At 42.7% G+C, this 22625-nt stretch overlaps 1 protein-coding gene across 2 annotated transcripts; it reads left to right on the forward strand.

Annotated features, from left to right (window-relative positions):
* Positions 1 to 108: 108 nt before the first annotated feature.
* Positions 109 to 12593, forward strand: LOC135392040 (mitochondrial Rho GTPase 1-like). Of its 2 annotated transcripts, XM_064622662.1 has the most exons (19): positions 109 to 487; positions 1050 to 1190; positions 1277 to 1320; positions 1615 to 1668; positions 1728 to 1838; positions 2354 to 2404; positions 3277 to 3378; positions 4254 to 4352; positions 4435 to 4543; positions 4624 to 4744; positions 5692 to 5776; positions 5857 to 6002; positions 6066 to 6163; positions 7161 to 7372; positions 8647 to 8778; positions 8855 to 9057; positions 10780 to 10848; positions 11532 to 11642; positions 12186 to 12593. In XM_064622662.1, exons 1-19 carry the CDS (start codon positions 436 to 438, stop codon positions 12187 to 12189), a joined length of 1944 nt encoding a protein of 647 aa, XP_064478732.1. In that variant the 5' UTR covers positions 109 to 435; the 3' UTR covers positions 12190 to 12593. The 2 variants fall into 2 exon arrangements, with proteins under 2 accessions (XP_064478732.1, XP_064478734.1); XM_064622664.1 differs by lacking the exon at positions 10780 to 10848.
* Positions 12594 to 22625: the final 10032 nt, after the last annotated feature.

Genomic DNA, 22625 nt, shown 5'->3' on the forward strand with positions numbered 1-22625 from the left:
ATAATGACGTTGTATTGTTCTATAATCAAGTATTCTTTAAAATTATGTCGGCACCTCGGTGTGTTCATACGCCTGCGGCAGAAACAGAAACAGAATGGCAACACTGAAAGCCGGCTTTGGATTATTTTTGATTATTTTCGCATTTAGGGTTGCATGTTGGTAGTGTACAAGTAATATTTGACCTTGCATAATCTGGGTGACGAATAGTTTTCCATCTCTAGAAGTAATCAGCACGGCCAAACATTAAAATGAGCAAAAGGCTTGCGAAGAGAACTTTCTCTGACATACCAAAGCACCCGTGCTCTGGCTTGAGCCTGTGTTGCTGGTGACGCTTCGGTGGCTGTAGAAAGGATTCTAGCTGGTTGACCATGTTACAAAACCTACGGTATACCATAATTTATGGCTCAAAAAAGACGACTCTGAGTTGAGCCCAGGATGGTGCGTGTGAATGGGAAAAGGGATGTCCGGATTCTCCTCGTCGGGGATTGTAAGTGCACGAACTTAAGCGAAAGTGCTAAATTTTCCGCAGCATGTGCTTGTGTTTGTGTTACAAAATGACCACCATGTATTGGGTCACTTCACCATTGTGTTTCTTCCGACTCTTGCTTGTGATCCAGACGGGTATTAGAGCTCGATCGTGTTATCGTACCAATGTATTGAGTTCATAAGAGAAAGAAAAAAAAAAGTCAAGAATATTTGAGAGCCACCGGTATCCCGTCGTGTTTTAATGTTTTTTGACGAGGTTAACAGTGGCTCTCTGTCTGCCTCATTGTCGTCTTTGATCTCCCAGTATGGTAGAGCCACCAAGTATAAGCTGACCAAATGATGGCATCATTGTGACTTATTATCATCATTAAACACAATGACTCATGAGACATTTCTGCCATTTAGGAAAGGTTCAAGATGCATGCAGGTTATACCACAGTTCTGTCAACACTCTGGTTTCATACATGATAGCTTCTTTGGAATTGATGAGGCGCAATGCTGCTGCAAGGACGCATCGAGCAGAAACGTGAAGAAAAAAAAATATGTTCAATTCTTATGCACAGCTGGAGTTGGAAAAACGTCATTGATCTTGTCCCTGGTGAGCGAAGAGTTCCCGCCAGATGTTCCTCCGCGTGCGGAAGAGATCACCATCCCCGCAGACGTGACGCCAGAACGTGTTCCCACGCGCATTGTCGACTTTTCCAGTTGAGTGTTTAGCAGCTTTGTTCCCTAGCAGACGCACTTTTGTTTGTGCAACTGTCGTCTCATTGGCTGTTTCTTGTACTTTCAGCACAAGAGCAAGATCTCGAGAACCTTGCTGAAGAAATCAGTAAGGTAGGCTAATAGTCTGCCCCAATTATGCATTTAACTGCTGCATTTTCTAAATTTATTTCAAAACTTGAGTTGTGAAACTAAGTGCCAGACAACGTAATTACGACAGGAAGATGCAGATGCTCATTTTTAATTTTATCTTCCGTTTTTTTTTTAATTGAGGCTAAGGAAGTTTGCAAAACGAACTTGTCTAAACTGAAGTGGTTCAGTAGTCAATCACCCTTCTTCAAACACTCAATGATACGACTTTACAAGTATGGTACAACCGAGTAGAACATCTTCTACGTTTCTCCGCAGGCCAATGTCGTGTGTATCGTCTACGCCGTCGACAACGACGACACCATTGACAAGGTAGGCATGGCATGCAAAACAAGACTTAGATGCTTTACGCGTTACGGTTCTCGGCGCAGATTACAGAATATTGGTTGCCGCTCATCAGAGAACAGCTCGGAGAAGAGCATCACACGCCCGTTGTGCTGGTTGGCAACAAGGTGGACCTCGTGGAGTACAGCTCTCTAGAGGTAACGCGTCTTCAACTGTGTCCACAATTGCGTTTCTGTGCGCTGAACTTCTATTATTGGCTGTGGCATAGCCACGGGGGGATTTGAACACCCTCCTCCCAAAATCGTACCTTTGGTAGTGAATTTGGGAGGGCGAAATGAGGGTGAAATCCTCCTCCCCCATGTAAAGTCTCCATGGAACCCCTCCCAAAATATTTTTGAATATTTCGGGAGGATTTATTATTTCATAAATTACCATTTACGGCCATTTCCTCGCTGAACACCTTTTGCAGCAAAGCATGCACGTGTGCTGGATACAAACAAGAACGTACCATTTTTGCAAAATTAAGAGAAAAATTTTAGTGAACCTAAATTCGTGGGCGATTAGAAATTGTGAAGCATCGGTGATGTGTTTCGTGCTCAAAAAAAGAAGTTGAGTTGCGAAAAAAACACTATCTATAGTGCTGCTTGATGTGTTAGCACACACAGCTTGCCATTAATAATGTAACTCTTTTTATTTTTATCTTCCCATTAAGATGATTGTGCCCATCATGAACCAGTTTGAAGAAGTTGAGACCTGCGTTGAGGTACGTTTGAGCGTGTTTCCGAAGTGTAATTTTATGGCGTGTCTCCGTTGCTGTTTGCTGTATTACCCTGTTGTTGACATTTGCCTTGGCATTGCTCTTCATTCGTTTAATCAATACCCGCAGTCGGAATAATTGATTTGCGGAGTTAATGTACGCTCGCATATACATATGTGCAGGGTGTTTGACCTGATGTGTCTGTTAAAAACTTTATGGTAAAAACGTTACGGTATCAAATATATTTATCGTCGGCAGCTTTTACCGCATACGCTACAAGTAGCTTTACCCCATTTTTCTCGAATTTAGCTTCGAAATGTGCCAAGCTAAGGTAACGTTTTCTTTCCAGGATCATGAAGCACTTTGTAGGTTTACCTAGATCCATAAAAAAATATGCTACCTATACACTGGTAGAAGCTGGACAAAATGAGCAAAAATGGACGCACACGTATTGTAATTTCACACGTATAAGCCGCGCTGCAGATAAGCTGCAGGACCCGTTTTTAGGAATGGGATGTGTGTTAGGATGTGATGTTTTTAGGAATACACGTGAAATTACGGTGCATGTGTTTCGTTTCCTAATCTCGGGTTTTTGCCATTCAAACTCAGTTATCTGACAAGAAATGATGTGAGGAGGACATCGGCTTACCTCATCAGTGTCTTTTTTGATGCTTCTGCTGATCATGACAATGAGGTTACAATGCCGTAATAATCCGTAATAACAGTGGGAGGGAAAGGCAGGCCACCCTTTTCTTCCGTTTCTTTTGAGAACTGAAACGCAGCCTTTCCACCCTGTGTGCTTGATTAATATTACCGGGATGTTTCAAAGGAGCACAGTGTTTCGTTTTTATTTTATTTATTCGCCTATTTATTTTCAGTGTTCAGCGAAGACTCTGAAGAACATATCGGAGTTGTTTTACTATGCCCAGAAAGCAGTGCTGCATCCCACTGGACCGCTCTACGTTCCGCAGCGACGAGATGTACGTTGTAATTACGTTGTACGAAATTGTGCACGTATTTTGTCTGGATATCCAACCAGACCCGGTGCCTTAACCTGTTAGGCTCCCTCGTAAATTACCATAATGCAAGCTGTCCCACTGCATCGAGTGGTGCCCAGTCTGTAGTATGTGGGACTGATGTTAACAGAATCTTAATCTGACCATGGTGCTGAATCAGTGAAATTACTTCTATTGCATAATGCATTGCCATGACTCAATACTTTTTCATGCTTAGAAGTGCATGCTAATGCAACTGCTTTCATCGAGTAATGATGTTACTTTTTTCATGACTTTTGTCATTACGTTTTCTCAGAAACACCGTCCTCTGCGGTGTTTGCATTCTGTACTGTAAAGAGACACGATTAATAAGGACCTGGTTTTTCTGCTGCGACAAATCTCGAATTCTACGGCAATTTTCTGCTGCAAGTGCCTGCGTGTCTGGGCCGACAGAGATATACAAAGACAAAATTTTTATTAACTTGCATGACTTAGAAGTAAAGTGTCTACAAATCCAAGATACAATTGTAGCTAAGCATCACTTGGTACTTTGAGCTGTTTTACCAGTAGCACAATGCAGTAACGGCAGAAAAACGAGCGTTTTCGTAGAATTCCTCGGCACTATACTAACCTGTACGCCCTTTGCAATCTTGTTTCCCCAAGTGGGAAACATCAGAGAAACGGATGTTTGCTTCAGTAACTTGCCCTGATATTACATGTTCAATGGGTACGCCTGTAGAAAGCTACAACTTGCATTCCTGCACTCTGTAGTACTCGAACGCAAGTAATAGTGTGCTAAGTTTCACTTGGCAACAACGATTTTTCTCGTGCCATTTTTGAAAACCATTTTCTCTCGACAGCTCACGGACCGCTGCAGGGCTGCTCTGACGAGGGTCTTCAAAATATGCGACACAGACAACGACGGCATCTTGAATGACGTCGAGCTGGACCAGTTTCAGGTGCCTTTGTATTTACCACTCTACGGTGTTCATAGTTTACGACCACAAGCACGTGTCAGTGACGTAACTAACATCTTTGCAGAGGCGTTGCTTCAATACCCCCCTGGAACACCATGCGCTGCGTGACTTAAAAATGTTAGTGGAGAAGAATCTCCCCGAAGGTGTAGAGAGCGACGGAATAACGCTCGAGGGTGGGTCCTCGCATGATCTTAGTAACGACCCCGCGTAATGTATCGGGTTTTAACGTGTGGCTACGCCATCTTCTTGTCAGGCTTCCTGTTTCTACAGAAACTGTTCATCCAGCGAGGTCGTCACGAGACGACGTGGACCATCCTGCGCAAGTTTGGTTACGATGACAGCTTGTACCTGTCACGTGACTACCTCTCGCCGTCGTGAGTCTTTCTTTTAAGCATAATGTTCTTGGACAGGGATATTTGTGTTTGTTGTATTGCACAATATTCCACAAACGTCCATTAACCGTGTATTCACACGAGGAACATCCCAGCAGAATATTCTACAGACACGTAGTGGAAGGAAAAGTAAAAGGCTGCTGACGGGACTTAAGTTCTGCTGCGTCTTACGTTGAGCATTCGCACTGTGCTGAGATATCAGGAGTTGGAGCGGAAGTATAGCAGACGACACCACTGGTCATGTCGTCTGCTAAGGAATATCTTGTGACCGATCTGCAGGATATTCCACACGGCTAGCAGATCGCGAAAAGGCATGATGCTTATAGCAGACGACACTAGTGGTACTGTCGTCTGCGAAGGAATATCTTGTGACTCTGCCGCAGGATATTCCCTGCGGTTTGAAGAGCACGGAAAGACATCGTGCACATCCTGCAGCTTAGTCACAAGATATTCCATAGCAGAAGACGGGACCAGTGGTGTCGTCTGCTATGTGAGCCACGCCTTTTTGTGCTGTTCTAACCGCATGGAATATCCTGCAGTTCAGTCAGAAGATATTCTGTAGCAGACGACAGCCCCAGTGGTGTCGTCTGCTATGTGAGTCAAGCCTTTCCGTGCTCTTCTAACCACGTGGAATATCCTGCAGCTCAGTCAGAAGATATTCTGTAGCGGACGACAGCACCAGTGGCGTCGTTTGCTATACTCCCGCTCCAACTCCCAATATCTCGACGTCGTGCGAATGTTCAACATAAGACACGGCAGAACTTCAGTCCCATCAGCAGTCTTTTTTTTTTTTTACTTTTCCTTCCACTAGAATAATCTACGGGGATGTCCCCGGTGTGAACACACGGTAAAAGCCATTATTAGCAAAAGGCATTAACCTTTTGTTCCCCCAAGTTCCCATAGCTTACGTATCCCTTTTGTTCCCGTAGCTTACGTGTTCCCCTGGGGAGCACGACAGAGCTGACCACACTCGGATACCACTTTCTGACAGAGCTCTTTGAGAAGCACGACAAGGTGAGGCCGCTTTGTAAGGACCCACAGGAAGAGCAAAGCATGAGTTGCTGACAATCCTTTTGTCACTCCTGGCAACGCAGGACGATGATGGCTGCCTATCTCCATTGGAGTTAGACATGCTGTTCCAGTGCTGTCCAGGACTGCCATGGGGTCCGGAACTGGTGGGTACCGTGAGGACTAGCGAAGATGGCTGGCCGACACTGCCTGGCTTCCTTGCTCAATGGACGTAAGTCAGCATCCTCGAATCAGCTTGGATCGCAATGAAGGTGGTCCCTTTGTCTTCCTCAAGGTTGATGACAGCATTAGACGTCCACAAGACCCTGGAATACTTGGGTTACCTGGGCTATGCCGTCGGTACGGATGACTGCCAACTTTCTGCCATTCATGGTAAGCCTAAGAAGAATTACTCCCCAGTAAACCACGAATATCCTGGAGACGTCCCAAATGTGCCGCAGACGTCCAAGACGTCGAGACATCCTATGTACGTCCCATGGATATTCGTGATTGGATCCAAACTAGGTCGCAGATGTCACAACTGTAGCTATGTTCCATGGACGTCACATGGACGTCCAGTCTGTTTCCTCAAATCTTTCAGCCTGTTGGTGTTGCATACGTTTCTATTTTCGCTTCGTGTGGAATTTGGGTATTTAACGCTTCCTGTAACCAACCTCGGATTTTTTTTCCTTCCTCTCTGCATAGACTGTTGTACTCGAACACCCTTCGGTATGGTAATAATGTCGACACAAATCATTTGTGTCACACAGCTGCAGATATTCCTAAGCTTCTATAGAGTGTATGATTGGACTCTGTTGGTAAAATACAGTTGCCTTTCATAAATACTACTACGATTTTATGCATAATCCGATCACGTGCAAAAGTCTCAGTGAGTGCCCATGCATTACTGCGAACGAAATGTCGTGGGCAATTTCGTGAAGCAGGCTTGACCTCATGCAGGGAAGCATCAGGTGAAGCCCACTTTCGGGAGGTGTCGTTCATATCGTGCGAATAGCCGGATGTTCGGCAATCCAAATATTGGTTGTTTGATTCGCGAATGAAGTACTTCGAGCGATTGATATTTGATTCGAATTCAAGAATTCGAATATCCGTACACCCCTAAAAATAAGGGATTTCGTGAAATTCCGTGCCAAACGAAGGATTCCGCGACGAATTTCGTGTTCCGCGATATTTTGCGGAATCGCGGAAGACCTGGGGCCTTAGTCATACTGCACATTTGTCATTAGAGAAGTCGAAAATTGTCGCATATAACTTTACCTAATCTCGTCGTCGCCTCGGGTCTAAATTAACGCAGGTAAGCTGTACATGTGGTTGGAAGCGTGTTGCAATGTGTTTTTGGTTCATGTGTAACACGTAACGTTCCCGCCAGTGACGCGCGAGAAGCAGCTGGACCTGGAACAGCGTCAGACCTCGCGGGGAGTACTACACTGCCAAGTGGTCGGACCGCAGGGCGCCGGAAAGACGAGCTTCCTGCGAGGTCTCCTCGGCCACACTCTAGAATACCAGCAGCAGACTCATTACCATCCGTCGCAGTACGCCATTGACGTGTTGCCCGTGTATGGGCAGGATAAGTACCTTCTGGTATGCACGGCCTTCTCTCTACATTTTATGCGTATCTTTGCGAATAGTCCTTTTTTGAAGCTGCAGCAAATGCGAAGCGAATTCTTGCGTAAGCAGATGCACGGATATAAACGTACTCCCCAACATCACCACCAGCAATGGGGTAGAGTATCGCTATCCCTGGTGATGAAACTCCCCATCCATTCATCATGAGTGACGTTGTTGTTTCCGGGTGTCCAAGCTAACTTGCATCCGTGGTCAAAAAAACACGGTGCATCGTAAGCAAATGAAAGCTGCAGAATATTGTGAGGAGCGGCGTGGTTCTAATCGTGCATATTTTTTCATGTTGGCCAATTATTTAATTAGGCCCAATTAATTAGCTAACTTTTTAATTCTTCGTCTTAGGGCCGAGATGAGAATCGGAAAGTTGTAGAGCGTGTCGAAAAACACCCATCGCAATTGTTTTCTACAGCTTACGCCCTTGCGTGGAGTTTCTTTTTTTTTTTTTTTTTTTTTCCTGATAAGAAAGAACACACAAAATCGATTTGAGAGCTCTGAAACGTACTGAAGAACTACTGCATCCGTTATCTGCCGGGAAGGGACCTTCAGGTGAGCTCTGACCTGAAGGTTGCCCTGGTTTTTGGCATTACATAAGTCATATGTAATGCCTTGGAACTATAACTTCGAATATATCATATACAGTTTGGAAAAAAGATTGATTAAATTTCGGGTACATAATTCAAAATTTGATTTTGGAATTTGAATCGAATGCTACATAATTATTAGCTCCGGCATACAAAAAAAAATTTGAATATTTGCACAGCCCTAGCTTTTAGCATTAAAAGGGGTCGTGAAGCTGTTCTCCTATTTTTGGAGGGATCACGATGATAATGTGGGTACATGCCTCCTGCATTCATTGAGCAAAGTACTATGCCGACGCCATCCCGTGTTCGGAAATCAATGCGCACAGAAAATCCGGCACTGCAGAAGAGGGAACTTTGCTCTTTCCTTCAGTCCCCATAAATATAATATGAGTAAACAGTGTGTGTGCCTTTTTATGTGAAGATGTGCCAGTTCCCAGTTCATTTATCCAGACCCCCACTAACCCCCCGAAATCAAATGTTTGATGACGGCCCCTACCTTTCCTTCCCGTGCACCCCCTACGGGATGCGCTTTGTTAATGTTAATGTCAGGTTGACACATGTCGGCAGTAATGCGCAAAGCTGTCGCAACGTAACTGTAATAATGACCCTCCCCCAATTTGTTGCACCCCCCCTGCCCCTCACCTCACACAGTTGCACGAGGTCGACGTGCTTGGGAGCGGCAACGACTCCATGACACCGATTGAGCTACACTGCGACGTCGTCTGCCTCATGTTTGACTCCAGCCATCCGCGGTCATTCGAATACGTGGCACGGACATACCTGGTGAGGCACCTGCAGTTGTCATCACTCTTGTCATTTGCAGCCCTTATGAACGATTACGCAACATTCTTTGGCCCAGAAACACTTGAGCGGCAGCTCCGTGCCAGTCCTCGTTGTTGGTGCCAAAGGGGATCGCGGAACAGTCCGACAGGACTACCCGTTGCAGCCGGCGCAGTTCTGCGCGCGGCACCGCCTGCCGCCACCCCAGCGGTTTTCCTGCGCTCTTCGCCCGCAGGTGCCGAGAGATGTATACGTAAAGCTGGCCACCATGGCTGCATATCCGTAAGTTTCGTATAAGGGTGTCGGCGTATTGGAGCAGTGCAGTGACATGCTTTTTGACATCAGGATTTGGTGACATGGTATTTTGGGATTCCTGCGGTATATATGACGTAGGTTTTTTTGTTGGTACGGAACGTAGAATACAGTAAAGTAACTGCAGTTTGACCTCTTTATAGCGAAGTTTGTTGGACCCGTAAACAACTTCGGTACGAAGTCAGTAGTTCATGGCAGGGCTCTCAACAGATGGATCTGCTGGTTTACTTGACTTGCATCCATATCTTCACTATACATATATGCAGATTCACTATGTAGCACTTTGCGCTATGTAGAGGTAGCATACTTGAATGAATCAATACTTTGAATGTCATATACTTGATGAATCAATATTTATACATATCTAACTCAAGAATTGAAGTTAAATGAAATAAAGGAAAACAGGTGCAAGGGACCAAAACATCTCGTTTGACGAGCATTTGGTGCTACGTAGCAGGCTGTCTGTAAAGTGGATGGACACTGTCTGGCTGGCTATTGTTTCAGAACCAGTTTTCTTTTTTCTTTTTTTTTTCTGTTTATAATAAAAGTGCAGTGTTGTAACTGATAGAAGTTAAGATCTACAGTATGCAGCAGGCATAGCAAGGTCACTTTTTACAAAGCATTCACATTAAAGCATGTACAACCGCCTATTGGTTTCAAACTTCTACTAAAATTAAAATGAAGAGCTATAAATATATAAAACGTGAGAGTCCACCTACACGCTTATTTTCACTAGCATTTGGGTTGCAACAAACTTTCTTGTCTCTGTGACATATTTGCATTGGCAATTTGGAAATTCTGCCCCAAAATTTCTCAGAAATCTCTTATCAGTTTGACTCTGACGAGGGTTGTAGAGACCATCACCTATAAAGTGTCATAGCTATATCTGCTGGATGCGATGGTGAGAGATAGCTCTTATCGGTTGCTACCCTGTAGGATGCGGGTTAAATTTAAAAAGACTGTATTTACTCGCATAATTAATACACTTTTGGGGGACCCGTATCAACCCAGAATGCAACCCCATACACGGGGCAAATTATTGCACGAGAAAAAAAAATTTCACTCAACTACCCTCTCGTTCCAAATCATTTGAATTGACGTTCCCAGAACTGACAGGCATTTCCTCATCTTCGCTTGAATCACGATCTAATCACGCTACAGAAGGTCGTTATCTGCCCCGTCCAGCGCTGCTGATACTCTGGTTGTCCTAAAGGTTTTCACAATGATGTTGTGTGGTATTCTACGATCTCCTATCAAACCACTACAACTGAAAGTCCACAAGAACTTTTAGGTACCATGGCTCAGGAGAAGGAAGCCACCCGCGTGCGTCAAGACCGCAGCTTTGCCGACCCAGCATACTGTCGACCATTTTCTGTGCTCCTAACGTTTCAGCATTTTCCCCTCGTTCGCAGCCGACATGGCCCTCCTCCTCATCGACACGTGCGTGACTCCAGTAATGTTGCTGATGTCCGGGAACATTAAAAACATTAAAAAACATTAAAAAACGTGCTGAGAAAAAACAGTACGTGCCGCCACTTGGGGCGACCAGATTGGGGGTGCCTTAATTATGCGAGTACTAAATACTGTGAAATGTCTGTTGAATTAATGAAGGTGGTTATAAAAGAGCACTTCCCTTTCCTTGCCCCCCCTTTCCTCTATCCCTTTTTCCCTCTCCCGTCTTACACATGGCAGAAGTTTGCGACGTCTCGTGCACGTGCTGCTGGTACGTCCCGTGCCTTCGTGGCTTGCGCAATACACCAGGTGGGGCTACGTTCTCTCCTACGTCCCTTAAATTGTGCTCGTGTTTCTTGCGCTTAAGTTGCTCCTATTGAACCCGCTCTTTCTGTGCCCACATTTTGTCTGTCTGGTTTCGTAGCACGCTCCCTCTTAAACGTCCTCACCCCTAATTTCCTTTTACGCTCGTCACATCCATCATTACTAACAGTTTATCTTTATCAGTACCGATTAGCATTTTTGCAGTGCATTCTGCTGCATGCTTTGTGTGCAAAAGTAATGGGAAGTAATGGGAATGATGATGCGTGCGCATCATGAATAGAGCCTGAAGTTTTAGGGTTTTACCCGAATTTGCACCCCGAAGTGAAGGTTGCCCCTTTAGGGTGAAACCCGATTTTTACCCGGCAAATTGCCCTCACTGGGATGGCTGTAGGAATGCACTAACTTACGTGTTTGGCAGAAAAATGCTGTTACATCACCGTTTGTACCAAACCGCTACAGTTCGTTTGAATAACTGAGCCCAATTTCTCCCCGAATTTAGCGTACCGGAAGTTTTTTCACCCGAATTTGCACGAATTTAGTGCACACGTTTATTTACCCGATTTTTACCCCCCGAATGTAGGAACAAATATTTCCCGAAAACTTCAGGCTCTAATCATGAAGCATATTGCTTAATGTTCTTGTCTGTTACCTTCCTTTTTCTCGCACAGTCGGCTGCTCGATGCCCCGACAGACCCGACGCTGTGGCTGCAAGCGGGGCTGGGCGTTGCGGCGACGGCCCTGGTCGGGGTGCTGTTGATAAGGATGCTGCGTGCTAATAGGTGAGCCTGGATAGGTGCCTTATCTGGATGCATAGCACCTCAGGTGAGGGCACCAGAGGAGTATTGGGGAAGGGGGGGTACATGTGTTTTTGGGAAAAAAAAGACCGGAAAAGTCAGCCTGATGTATTGCAGTCAAGGTAGGTCTAAAAAAATACAAGAAAAATTACATTACACTGCAAATATTACACATTACATTAAAAAACATTACATTAAACAAACAAAAACAAACACATTACATTAAAAATTACAAGAAAAGAATGGTTTACGGCTGTGACGATACGCACTTTCTTGGGCCAGATTTCACTAACGATAAGGTGCCTGTGTCAGCAGCACTTCCCAAAAAGGTGCTTCGTAGCTTCCCTTTCAAGTGAGGAGGCTGCAACTTCACAAATAAAAGTTAGACCTTCTATTACAAGGAAGTCTGTACCAGGTTCATGACGGGTCGCTATTAAACTGTTACCCGACATTCTTGTCAGGAGTGGAGCTTGCCCCATAGACTGTTATCATTAAATCTGATCTGTTATTATTATGAAACCATTCCAGATAACACTGCCATGCATGAGAAGCAAGCACACCACTAGATACAATCTCAAGATTGTACCCGTGCCTGAGTCAGCTTGGAGCTGTGTTGTGTTGTGCTTCAGGACATGGGACTGCCACATCATTGTCTTTGTTTTGTTGCCATTTCTCTTTCTGTTAGGTAAACAAATTGTGGCACAGATTTCAGTTTTTAGACTGTAGAGTCCTGGATAGTGACCTACGTTTCGTTTCTCAGAAGAGAAGAATTGTGCTTATGCGACAGGACACGTGTTCATCGGGAAATCTGTTTGTCGTGCGCGAGCCTGAAGATACGTCGGTACGTTTGGTAATGTGATAAATGCTGTGTATATGCTGTAGAGCATCTGCAAGATGTCAGTAGATTATTATATAAAGTATCACATTCTGAGACAATGTCTATCTTTGCTTGGTGCTACTTGTTGAAAAAAAGGGTCGGGGAAATGGATAGAGAAGGCACTGCGAGGTGCTTTGATGTTCTCTGAGGGGACACCTGGTGAGAGTGCAGACTTCCTGGATACAACCAGTTACTGCAAGGCAACCTGTCCTTCTCCCCCACCCCTGCAAAGGAATGTCCTTCCTGCAACCGCGACATTGTGGAGTAGTTGCTTCGAAGCCTGGATAAAGATTGATCAAATGGACTCCTAAATGGTGCAATTGCGTGAAGAGCAGGAAGCGTAAGGGTACACAATGTTTTCAGCCACCTGCCAGCCATGTCGTCGTGCCCTTCACTCTCCCACGTCTGGAAGGCCAGCTCTTTCTTTCTCTGGGGTTGGAGGAACTTAGAAAAGGAATTTGAGCACTTTTATTTTTTTGCCAAAAATGACGAAAAAGGTAAGGCTAACCTCTTGGAGTTTTTTAGGGCAAAAATTCGAAGGTTCGTTCTCGAGCTCAGTTTTGGGTCTAAATTAAAGCGCATGTTCTGCTGACTCCGTGGGCTTAATTCTGGTTCGATTTGAGCACTTTTATTTTTTTGCCAAAAATGACGAAAAAGGTAAGGCTCTTGGAGTTTTTTAGGGCAAAAATTCGAAGGTTCGTTCTCGAGCTCAGTTTTGGGTCTAAATTAAAGCGCATGTTCTGCTGACTCCGTGGGCTTAATTCTGGTTCGATTTGAGCACTTTTATTTTTTTGCCAAAAATGACGAAAAAGGTAAGGCGCTCTTGGAGTTTTTTAGGGCAAAAATTCGAAGGTTCGTTCTCGAGCTCAGTTTTGGGTCTAAATTAAAGCGCACGTTCTGCTGACTCCGTGGGCTTAATTCTGGTTCGATTTGAGCACTTTTATTTTTTTGCCAAAAATGACGAAAAAGGTAAGGCTAACCTCTTGGAGTTTTTTAGGGCAAAAATTCGAAGGTTCGTTCTCGAGCTCAGTTTTGGGTCTAAATTAAAGCGCACGTTCTGCTGACTCCGTGGGCTTAATTCTGGTTCGATTTGAGCACTTTTATTTTTTTGCCAAAAATGACGAAAAAGAACCTCTTGGAGTTTTTTAGGGCAAAAATTCGAAGGTTCGTTCTCGAGCTCAGTTTTGGGTCTAAATTAAAGCGCATGTTCTGCTGACTCCGTGGGCTTAATTCTTGTTCGATTTGAGCACTTTTATTTTTTTGCCAAAAATGACGAAAAAGGTAAGGCTAACCTATTGGAGTTTTTTAGGGCAAAAATTCGAAGGTTCGTTCTCGAGCTCAGTTTTGGGTCTAAATTAAAGCGCATGTTCTGCTGACTCCGTGGGCTTAATTCTGGTTCGATTTGAGCACTTTTATTTTTTTGCCAAAAATGACGAAAAAGGTAAGGCTAACCTCTTGGAGTTTTTTAGGGCAAAAATTCGAAGGTTCGTTCTCGAGCTCAGTTTTGGGTCTAAATTAAAGCGCATGTTCTGCTGACTCCGTGGGCTTAATTCTGGTTCGATTTTAGCACTTTTATTTTTTTGCCAAAAATGACGAAAAAGGTAAGGCTTGGTGTTTTTTAGGGCAAAAATTCGAAGGTTCGTTCTCGAGCTCAGTTTTGGGTCTAAATTAAAGCGCATGTTCTGCTGACTCCGTGGGCTTAATTCTGGTTCGATTTGAGCACTTTTATTTTTTTGCCAAAAATGACAAAAAAGGTAAGGCTAACCTCTTGGAGTTTTTTAGGGGAAAAATTCGAAGGTTCGTTCTCGAGCTCAGTTTTTGGTCTAAATTAAAGCGCATGTTCTGCTGCACTCCGTGGGCTTAATTCTGGTTCGATTTGAGCACTTTTATTTTTTTGCCAAAAATGACAAAAAGGGTAAGGCTAACCTCTTGGAGTTTTTTAGGGCTAAAATTCGAAGGTTCGTTCTCGAGCTCAGTTTTGGGTCTAAATTAAAGCGCATGTTCTGCTGACTCCGTGGGCTTAATTCTGGTTCGATTTGAGCACTTTTATTTTTTTGCCAAAAATGACAAAAAAGGTAAGGCTAACCTCTTGGAGTTTTTTAGGGCAAAAATTCGAAGGTTCGTTCTCGAGCTCAGTTTTGGGTCTAAATTAAAGCGCATGTTCTGCTGACTCCTTGGGCTTAATTCTGATTCGATTTGAGCACTTTTATTTTTTTGCCAAAAATGACGAAAAAGGTAAGGCTAACCTCTTGGAGTTTTTTAGGGCTAAAATTCGAAGGTTCGTTCTCGAGCTCAGTTTTGGGTCTAAATTAAAGCGCATGTTCTGCTGACTCCGTGGGCTTAATTCTGGTTCGATTTGAGCACTTTTATTTTTTTGCCAAAAATGACGAAAAAGGTAAGGCTAACCTCTTGGAGTTTTTTAGGGCTAAAATTCGAAGGTTCGTTCTCGAGCTCAGTTTTGGGTCTAAATTAAAGCGCATGTTCTGCTGACTCCGTGGGCTTAATTCTGGTTCGATTTGAGCACTTTTATTTTTTTGCCAAAAATGACGAAAAAGGTAAGGCTAACCTCTTGGAGTTTTTTAGGGCAAAAATTCGAAGGTTCGTTCTCGAGCTCAGTTTTGGGTCTAAATTAAAGCGCATGTTCTGCTGACTCCGTGGGCTTAATTCTGGTTCGATTTGAGCACTTTTATTTTTTTGCCAAAAATGACGAAAAAGGTAAGGCTAACCTCTTGGAGTTTTTTAGGGCAAAAATTCGAAGGTTCGTTCTCGAGCTCAGTTTTGGGTCTAAATTAAAGCGCATGTTCTGCTGACTCCGTGGGCTTAATTCTGGTTCGATTTGAGCACTTTTATTTTTTTGCCAAAAATGACGAAAAGGTAAGGCTAACCTCTTGGAGTTTTTTAGGGCAAAAATTCGAAGGTTCGTTCTCGAGCTCAGTTTTGGGTCTAAATTAAAGCGCATGTTCTGCTGACTCCGTGGGCTTAATTCTGGTTCGATTTGAGCACTTTTATTTTTTTGCCAAAAATGACGAAAAAGGTAAGGAACCTCTTGGAGTTTTTTAGGGCAAAAATTCGAAGGTTCGTTCTCGAGCTCAGTTTTGGGTCTAAATTAAAGCGCATGTTCTGCTGACTCCGTGGGCTTAATTCTGGTTCGATTTGAGCACTTTTATTTTTTTGCCAAAAATGACGAAAAGGTAAGGCTAACCTCTTGGAGTTTTTTAGGGCTAAAATTCGAAGGTTCGTTCTCGAGCTCAGTTTTGGGTCTAAATTAAAGCGCATGTTCTGCTGACTCCGTGGGCTTAATTCTGGTTCGATTTGAGCACTTTTATTTTTTTGCCAAAAATGACAAAAAAGGTAAGGCTAACCTCTTGGAGTTTTTTAGGGCAAAAATTCGAAGGTTCGTTCTCGAGCTCAGTTTTGGGTCTAAATTAAAGCGCATGTTCTGCTGACTCCTTGGGCTTAATTCTGATTCGATTTGAGCACTTTTATTTTTTTGCCAAAAATGACGAAAAAGGTAAGGCTAACCTCTTGGAGTTTTTTAGGGCTAAAATTCGAAGGTTCGTTCTCGAGCTCAGTTTTGGGTCTAAATTAAAGCGCATGTTCTGCTGACTCCGTGGGCTTAATTCTGGTTCGATTTGAGCACTTTTATTTTTTTGCCAAAAATGACGAAAAAGGTAAGGCTAACCTCTTGGAGTTTTTTAGGGCTAAAATTCGAAGGTTCGTTCTCGAGCTCAGTTTTGGGTCTAAATTAAAGCGCATGTTCTGCTGACTCCGTGGGCTTAATTCTGGTTCGATTTGAGCACTTTTATTTTTTTGCCAAAAATGACGAAAAAGGTAAGGCTAACCTCTTGGAGTTTTTTAGGGCAAAAATTCGAAGGTTCGTTCTCGAGCTCAGTTTTGGGTCTAAATTAAAGCGCATGTTCTGCTGACTCCGTGGGCTTAATTCTGGTTCGATTTGAGCACTTTTATTTTTTTGCCAAAAATGACGAAAAAGGTAAGGAACCTCTTGGAGTTTTTTAGGGCAAAAATTCGAAGGTTCGTTCTCGAGCTCAGTTTTGGGTCTAAATTAAAGCGCATGTTCTGCTGACTCCGTGGGCTTAATTCTGGTTCGATTTGAGCACTTTTATTTTTTTGCCAAAAATGACGAAAAGGTAAGGCTAACCTCTTGGAGTTTTTTAGGGCAAAAATTCGAAGGTTCGTTCTCGAGCTCAGTTTTGGGTCTAAATTAAAGCGCATGTTCTGCTGACTCCGTGGGCTTAATTCTGGTTCGATTTGAGCACTTTTATTTTTTTGCCAAAAATGACGAAAAAGGTAAGGCTAACCTCTTGGAGTTTTTTAGGGCAAAAATTCGAAGGTTCGTTCTCGAGCTCAGTTTTGGGTCTAAATTAAAGCGCATGTTCTGCTGACTCCGTGGGCTTAATTCTGGTTCGATTTGAGCACTTTTATTTTTTTGCCAAAAATGACGAAAAAGGTAAAGCTAACCTCTTGGAGTTTTTTAGGGCAAAAATTCGAAGGTTCGTTCTCGAGCTCAGTTTTGGGTCTAAATTAAAGCGCATGTTCTGCTGACTCCGTGGGCTTAATTCTGGTTCGATTTGAGCACTTTTATTTTTTTGCCAAAAATGACGAAAAAGGAAAGGCTAACCTCTTGGAGTTTTTTAGGGCAAAAATTCGAAGGTTCGTTCTCGAGCTCAGTTTTGGGTCTAAATTAAAGCGCATGTTCTGCTGACTCCGTGGGCTTAATTCTGGTTCGATTTGAGCACTTTTATTTTTTTGCCAAAAATGACGAAAAAGGCTTGGAGTTTTTTAGGGCTAAAATTCGAAGGTTCGTTCTCGAGCTCAGTTTTGGGTCTAAATTAAAGCGCATGTTCTGCTGACTCCGTGGGCTTAATTCTGGTTCGATTTGAGCACTTTTATTTTTTTGCCAAAAATGACGAAAAAGGTAAGGCTAACCTCTTGGAGTTTTTTAGGGCTAAAATTCGAAGGTTCGTTCTCGAGCTCAGTTTTGGGTCTAAATTAAAGCGCATGTTCTGCTGACTCCGTGGGCTTAATTCTGGTTCGATTTGAGCACTTTTATTTTTTTGCCAAAAATGACGAAAAAGGTAAAGCTAACCTCTTGGAGTTTTTTAGGGCAAAAATTCGAAGGTTCGTTCTCGAGCTCAGTTTTGGGTCTAAATTAAAGCGCATGTTCTGCTGACTCCGTGGGCTTAATTCTGGTTCGATTTGAGCACTTTTATTTTTTTGCCAAAAATGACGAAAAAGGTAAGGCTAACCTCTTGGAGTTTTTTAGGGCAAAAATTCGAAGGTTCGTTCTCGAGCTCAGTTTTTGGTCTAAATTAAAGCGCATGTTCTGCTGACTCCGTGGGCTTAATTCTGGTTCGATTTGAGCACTTTTATTTTTTTGCCAAAAATGACGAAAAAGGTAAGGCTAACCTCTTGGAGTTTTTTAGGGCTAAAATTCGAAGGTTCGTTCTCGAGCTCAGTTTTGGGTCTAAATTAAAGCGCATGTTCTGCTGACTCCGTGGGCTTAATTCTGGTTCGATTTGAGCACTTTTATTTTTTTGCCAAAAATGACGAAAAAGGTAAAGCTAACCTCTTGGAGTTTTTTAGGGCAAAAATTCGAAGGTTCGTTCTCGAGCTCAGTTTTGGGTCTAAATTAAAGCGCATGTTCTGCTGACTCCGTGGGCTTAATTCTGGTTCGATTTGAGCACTTTTATTTTTTTGCCAAAAATGACGAAAAAGGTAAGGCTAACCTCTTGGAGTTTTTTAGGGCAAAAATTCGAAGGTTCGTTCTCGAGCTCAGTTTTTGGTCTAAATTAAAGCGCATGTTCTGCTGACTCCGTGGGCTTAATTCTGGTTCGATTTGAGCACTTTTATTTTTTTGCCAAAAATGACAAAAAAGGTAAGGCTAACCTCTTGGAGTTTTTTAGGGCTAAAATTCGAAGGTTCGTTCTCGAGCTCAGTTTTTGGTCTAAATTAAAGCGCATGTTCTGCTGACTCCGTGGGCTTAATTCTGGTTCGATTTGAGCACTTTTATTTTTTTTGCCAGAAATGACAAAAAAGGTAAGGCTTGGTGTTTTTTAGGGCAAAAATTCGAAGGTTCGTTCTCGAGCTCAGTTTTGGGTCTAAATTAAAGCGCATGTTCTGCTGACTCCGTGGGCTTAATTCTGGTTCGATTTGAGCACTTTTATTTTTTTGCCAAAAATGACAAAAAAGGTAAGGCTAACCTCTTGGAGTTTTTTAGGGCAAAAATTCGAAGGTTCGTTCTCGAGCTCAGTTTTGGGTCTAAATTAAAGCGCATGTTCTGCTGACTCCTTGGGCTTAATTCTGATTCGATTTGAGCACTTTTATTTTTTTGCCAAAAATGACGAAAAAGGTAAGGCTAACCTCTTGGAGTTTTTTAGGGCAAAAATTCGAAGGTTCGTTCTCGAGCTCAGTTTTGGGTCTAAATTAAAGCGCATGTTCTGCTGACTCCGTGGGCTTAATTCTGGTTCGATTTGAGCACTTTTATTTTCTTGCCAAAAATGACGAAAAGGTAAGGCTAACCTCTTGGAGTTTTTTAGGGCAAAAATTCGAAGGTTCGTTCTCGAGCTCAGTTTTGGGTCTAAATTAAAGCGCATGTTCTGCTGACTCCGTGGGCTTAATTCTGGTTCGATTTGAGCACTTTTATTTTTTTGCCAAAAATGACGAAAAAGGTAAGGCTAACCTCTTGGAGTTTTTTAGGGCAAAAATTCGAAGGTTCGTTCTCGAGCTCAGTTTTGGGTCTAAATTAAAGCGCATGTTCTGCTGACTCCGTGGGCTTAATTCTGGTTCGATTTGAGCACTTTTATTTTTTTGCCAAAAATGACGAAAAAGGTAAAGCTAACCTCTTGGAGTTTTTTAGGGCAAAAATTCGAAGGTTCGTTCTCGAGCTCAGTTTTGGGTCTAAATTAAAGCGCATGTTCTGCTGACTCCGTGGGCTTAATTCTGGTTCGATTTGAGCACTTTTATTTTTTTGCCAAAAATGACGAAAAAGGTAAGGCTAACCTCTTGGAGTTTTTTAGGGCTAAAATTCGAAGGTTCGTTCTCGAGCTCAGTTTTGGGTCTAAATTAAAGCGCATGTTCTGCTGACTCCGTGGGCTTAATTCTGGTTCGATTTGAGCACTTTTATTTTTTTGCCAAAAATGACGAAAAAGGTAAAGCTAACCTCTTGGAGTTTTTTAGGGCAAAAATTCGAAGGTTCGTTCTCGAGCTCAGTTTTGGGTCTAAATTAAAGCGCATGTTCTGCTGACTCCGTGGGCTTAATTCTGGTTCGATTTGAGCACTTTTATTTTTTTGCCAAAAATGACGAAAAAGGTAAGGCTAACCTCTTGGAGTTTTTTAGGGCAAAAATTCGAAGGTTCGTTCTCGAGCTCAGTTTTTGGTCTAAATTAAAGCGCATGTTCTGCTGACTCCGTGGGCTTAATTCTGGTTCGATTTGAGCACTTTTATTTTTTTGCCAAAAATGACGAAAAAGGTAAGGCTAACCTCTTGGAGTTTTTTAGGGCTAAAATTCGAAGGTTCGTTCTCGAGCTCAGTTTTGGGTCTAAATTAAAGCGCATGTTCTGCTGACTCCGTGGGCTTAATTCTGGTTCGATTTGAGCACTTTTATTTTTTTGCCAAAAATGACGAAAAAGGTAAAGCTAACCTCTTGGAGTTTTTTAGGGCAAAAATTCGAAGGTTCGTTCTCGAGCTCAGTTTTGGGTCTAAATTAAAGCGCATGTTCTGCTGACTCCGTGGGCTTAATTCTGGTTCGATTTGAGCACTTTTATTTTTTTGCCAAAAATGACGAAAAAGGTAAGGCTAACCTCTTGGAGTTTTTTAGGGCAAAAATTCGAAGGTTCGTTCTCGAGCTCAGTTTTTGGTCTAAATTAAAGCGCATGTTCTGCTGACTCCGTGGGCTTAATTCTGGTTCGATTTGAGCACTTTTATTTTTTTGCCAAAAATGACAAAAAAGGTAAGGCTAACCTCTTGGAGTTTTTTAGGGCTAAAATTCGAAGGTTCGTTCTCGAGCTCAGTTTTTGGTCTAAATTAAAGCGCATGTTCTGCTGACTCCGTGGGCTTAATTCTGGTTCGATTTGAGCACTTTTATTTTTTTTGCCAGAAATGACAAAAAAGGTAAGGCTTGGTGTTTTTTAGGGCAAAAATTCGAAGGTTCGTTCTCGAGCTCAGTTTTGGGTCTAAATTAAAGCGCATGTTCTGCTGACTCCGTGGGCTTAATTCTGGTTCGATTTGAGCACTTTTATTTTTTTGCCAAAAATGACAAAAAAGGTAAGGCTAACCTCTTGGAGTTTTTTAGGGCAAAAATTCGAAGGTTCGTTCTCGAGCTCAGTTTTGGGTCTAAATTAAAGCGCATGTTCTGCTGACTCCTTGGGCTTAATTCTGATTCGATTTGAGCACTTTTATTTTTTTGCCAAAAATGACGAAAAAGGTAAGGCTAACCTCTTGGAGTTTTTTAGGGCAAAAATTCGAAGGTTCGTTCTCGAGCTCAGTTTTGGGTCTAAATTAAAGCGCATGTTCTGCTGACTCCGTGTGCTTAATTCTGGTTCGATTTGAGCACTTTTATTTTCTTGCCAAAAATGACGAAAAGGTAAGGCTAACCTCTTGGAGTTTTTTAGGGCAAAAATTCGAAGGTTCGTTCTCGAGCTCAGTTTTGGGTCTAAATTAAAGCGCATGTTCTGCTGACTCCGTGGGCTTAATTCTGGTTCGATTTGAGCACTTTTATTTTTTTGCCAAAAATGACGAAAAAGGTAAGGCTAACCTCTTGGAGTTTTTTAGGGCAAAAATTCGAAGGTTCGTTCTCGAGCTCAGTTTTGGGTCTAAATTAAAGCGCATGTTCTGCTGACTCCGTGGGCTTAATTCTGGTTCGATTTGAGCACTTTTATTTTTTTGCCAAAAATGACGAAAAAGGTAAAGCTAACCTCTTGGAGTTTTTTAGGGCAAAAATTCGAAGGTTCGTTCTCGAGCTCAGTTTTGGGTCTAAATTAAAGCGCATGTTCTGCTGACTCCGTGGGCTTAATTCTGGTTCGATTTGAGCACTTTTATTTTTTTGCCAAAAATGACGAAAAAGGCTTGGAGTTTTTTAGGGCTAAAATTCGAAGGTTCGTTCTCGAGCTCAGTTTTGGGTCTAAATTAAAGCGCATGTTCTGCTGACTCCGTGGGCTTAATTCTGGTTCGATTTGAGCACTTTTATTTTTTTGCCAAAAATGACGAAAAAGGTAAGGCTAACCTCTTGGAGTTTTTTAGGGCTAAAATTCGAAGGTTCGTTCTCGAGCTCAGTTTTGGGTCTAAATTAAAGCGCATGTTCTGCTGACTCCGTGGGCTTAATTCTGGTTCGATTTGAGCACTTTTATTTTTTTGCCAAAAATGACGAAAAAGGTAAAGCTAACCTCTTGGAGTTTTTTAGGGCAAAAATTCGAAGGTTCGTTCTCGAGCTCAGTTTTGGGTCTAAATTAAAGCGCATGTTCTGCTGACTCCGTGGGCTTAATTCTGGTTCGATTTGAGCACTTTTATTTTTTTGCCAAAAATGACGAAAAAGGTAAGGCTAACCTCTTGGAGTTTTTTAGGGCAAAAATTCGAAGGTTCGTTCTCGAGCTCAGTTTTTGGTCTAAATTAAAGCGCATGTTCTGCTGACTCCGTGGGCTTAATTCTGGTTCGATTTGAGCACTTTTATTTTTGTTGCCAAAAATGACGAAAAAGGTAAGGCTTGGAGTTTTTTAGGGCAAAAATTCGAAGGTTCGTTCTCGAGCTCAGTTTTGGGTCTAAATTAAAGCGCATGTTCTGCTGACTCCGTGGGCTTAATTCTGGTTCGATTTGAGCACTTTTATTTTTTTTGCCAGAAATGACAAAAAAGGTAAGGCTAACCTCTTGGAGTTTTTTAGGGCTAAAATTCGAAGGTTCGTTCTCGAGCTCAGTTTTGGGTCTAAATTAAAGCGCATGTTCTGCTGACTCCGTGGGCTTAATTCTGGTTCGATTTGAGCACTTTTATTTTTTTGCCAAAAATGACAAAAAAGGTAAGGCTAACCTCTTGGAGTTTTTTAGGGCAAAAATTCGAAGGTTCGTTCTCGAGCTCAGTTTTG

Source organism: Ornithodoros turicata, chromosome 4, assembly GCF_037126465.1.
Source record: "Ornithodoros turicata isolate Travis chromosome 4, ASM3712646v1, whole genome shotgun sequence".
NCBI lineage: Eukaryota > Metazoa > Arthropoda > Arachnida > Ixodida > Argasidae > Ornithodoros > Ornithodoros turicata.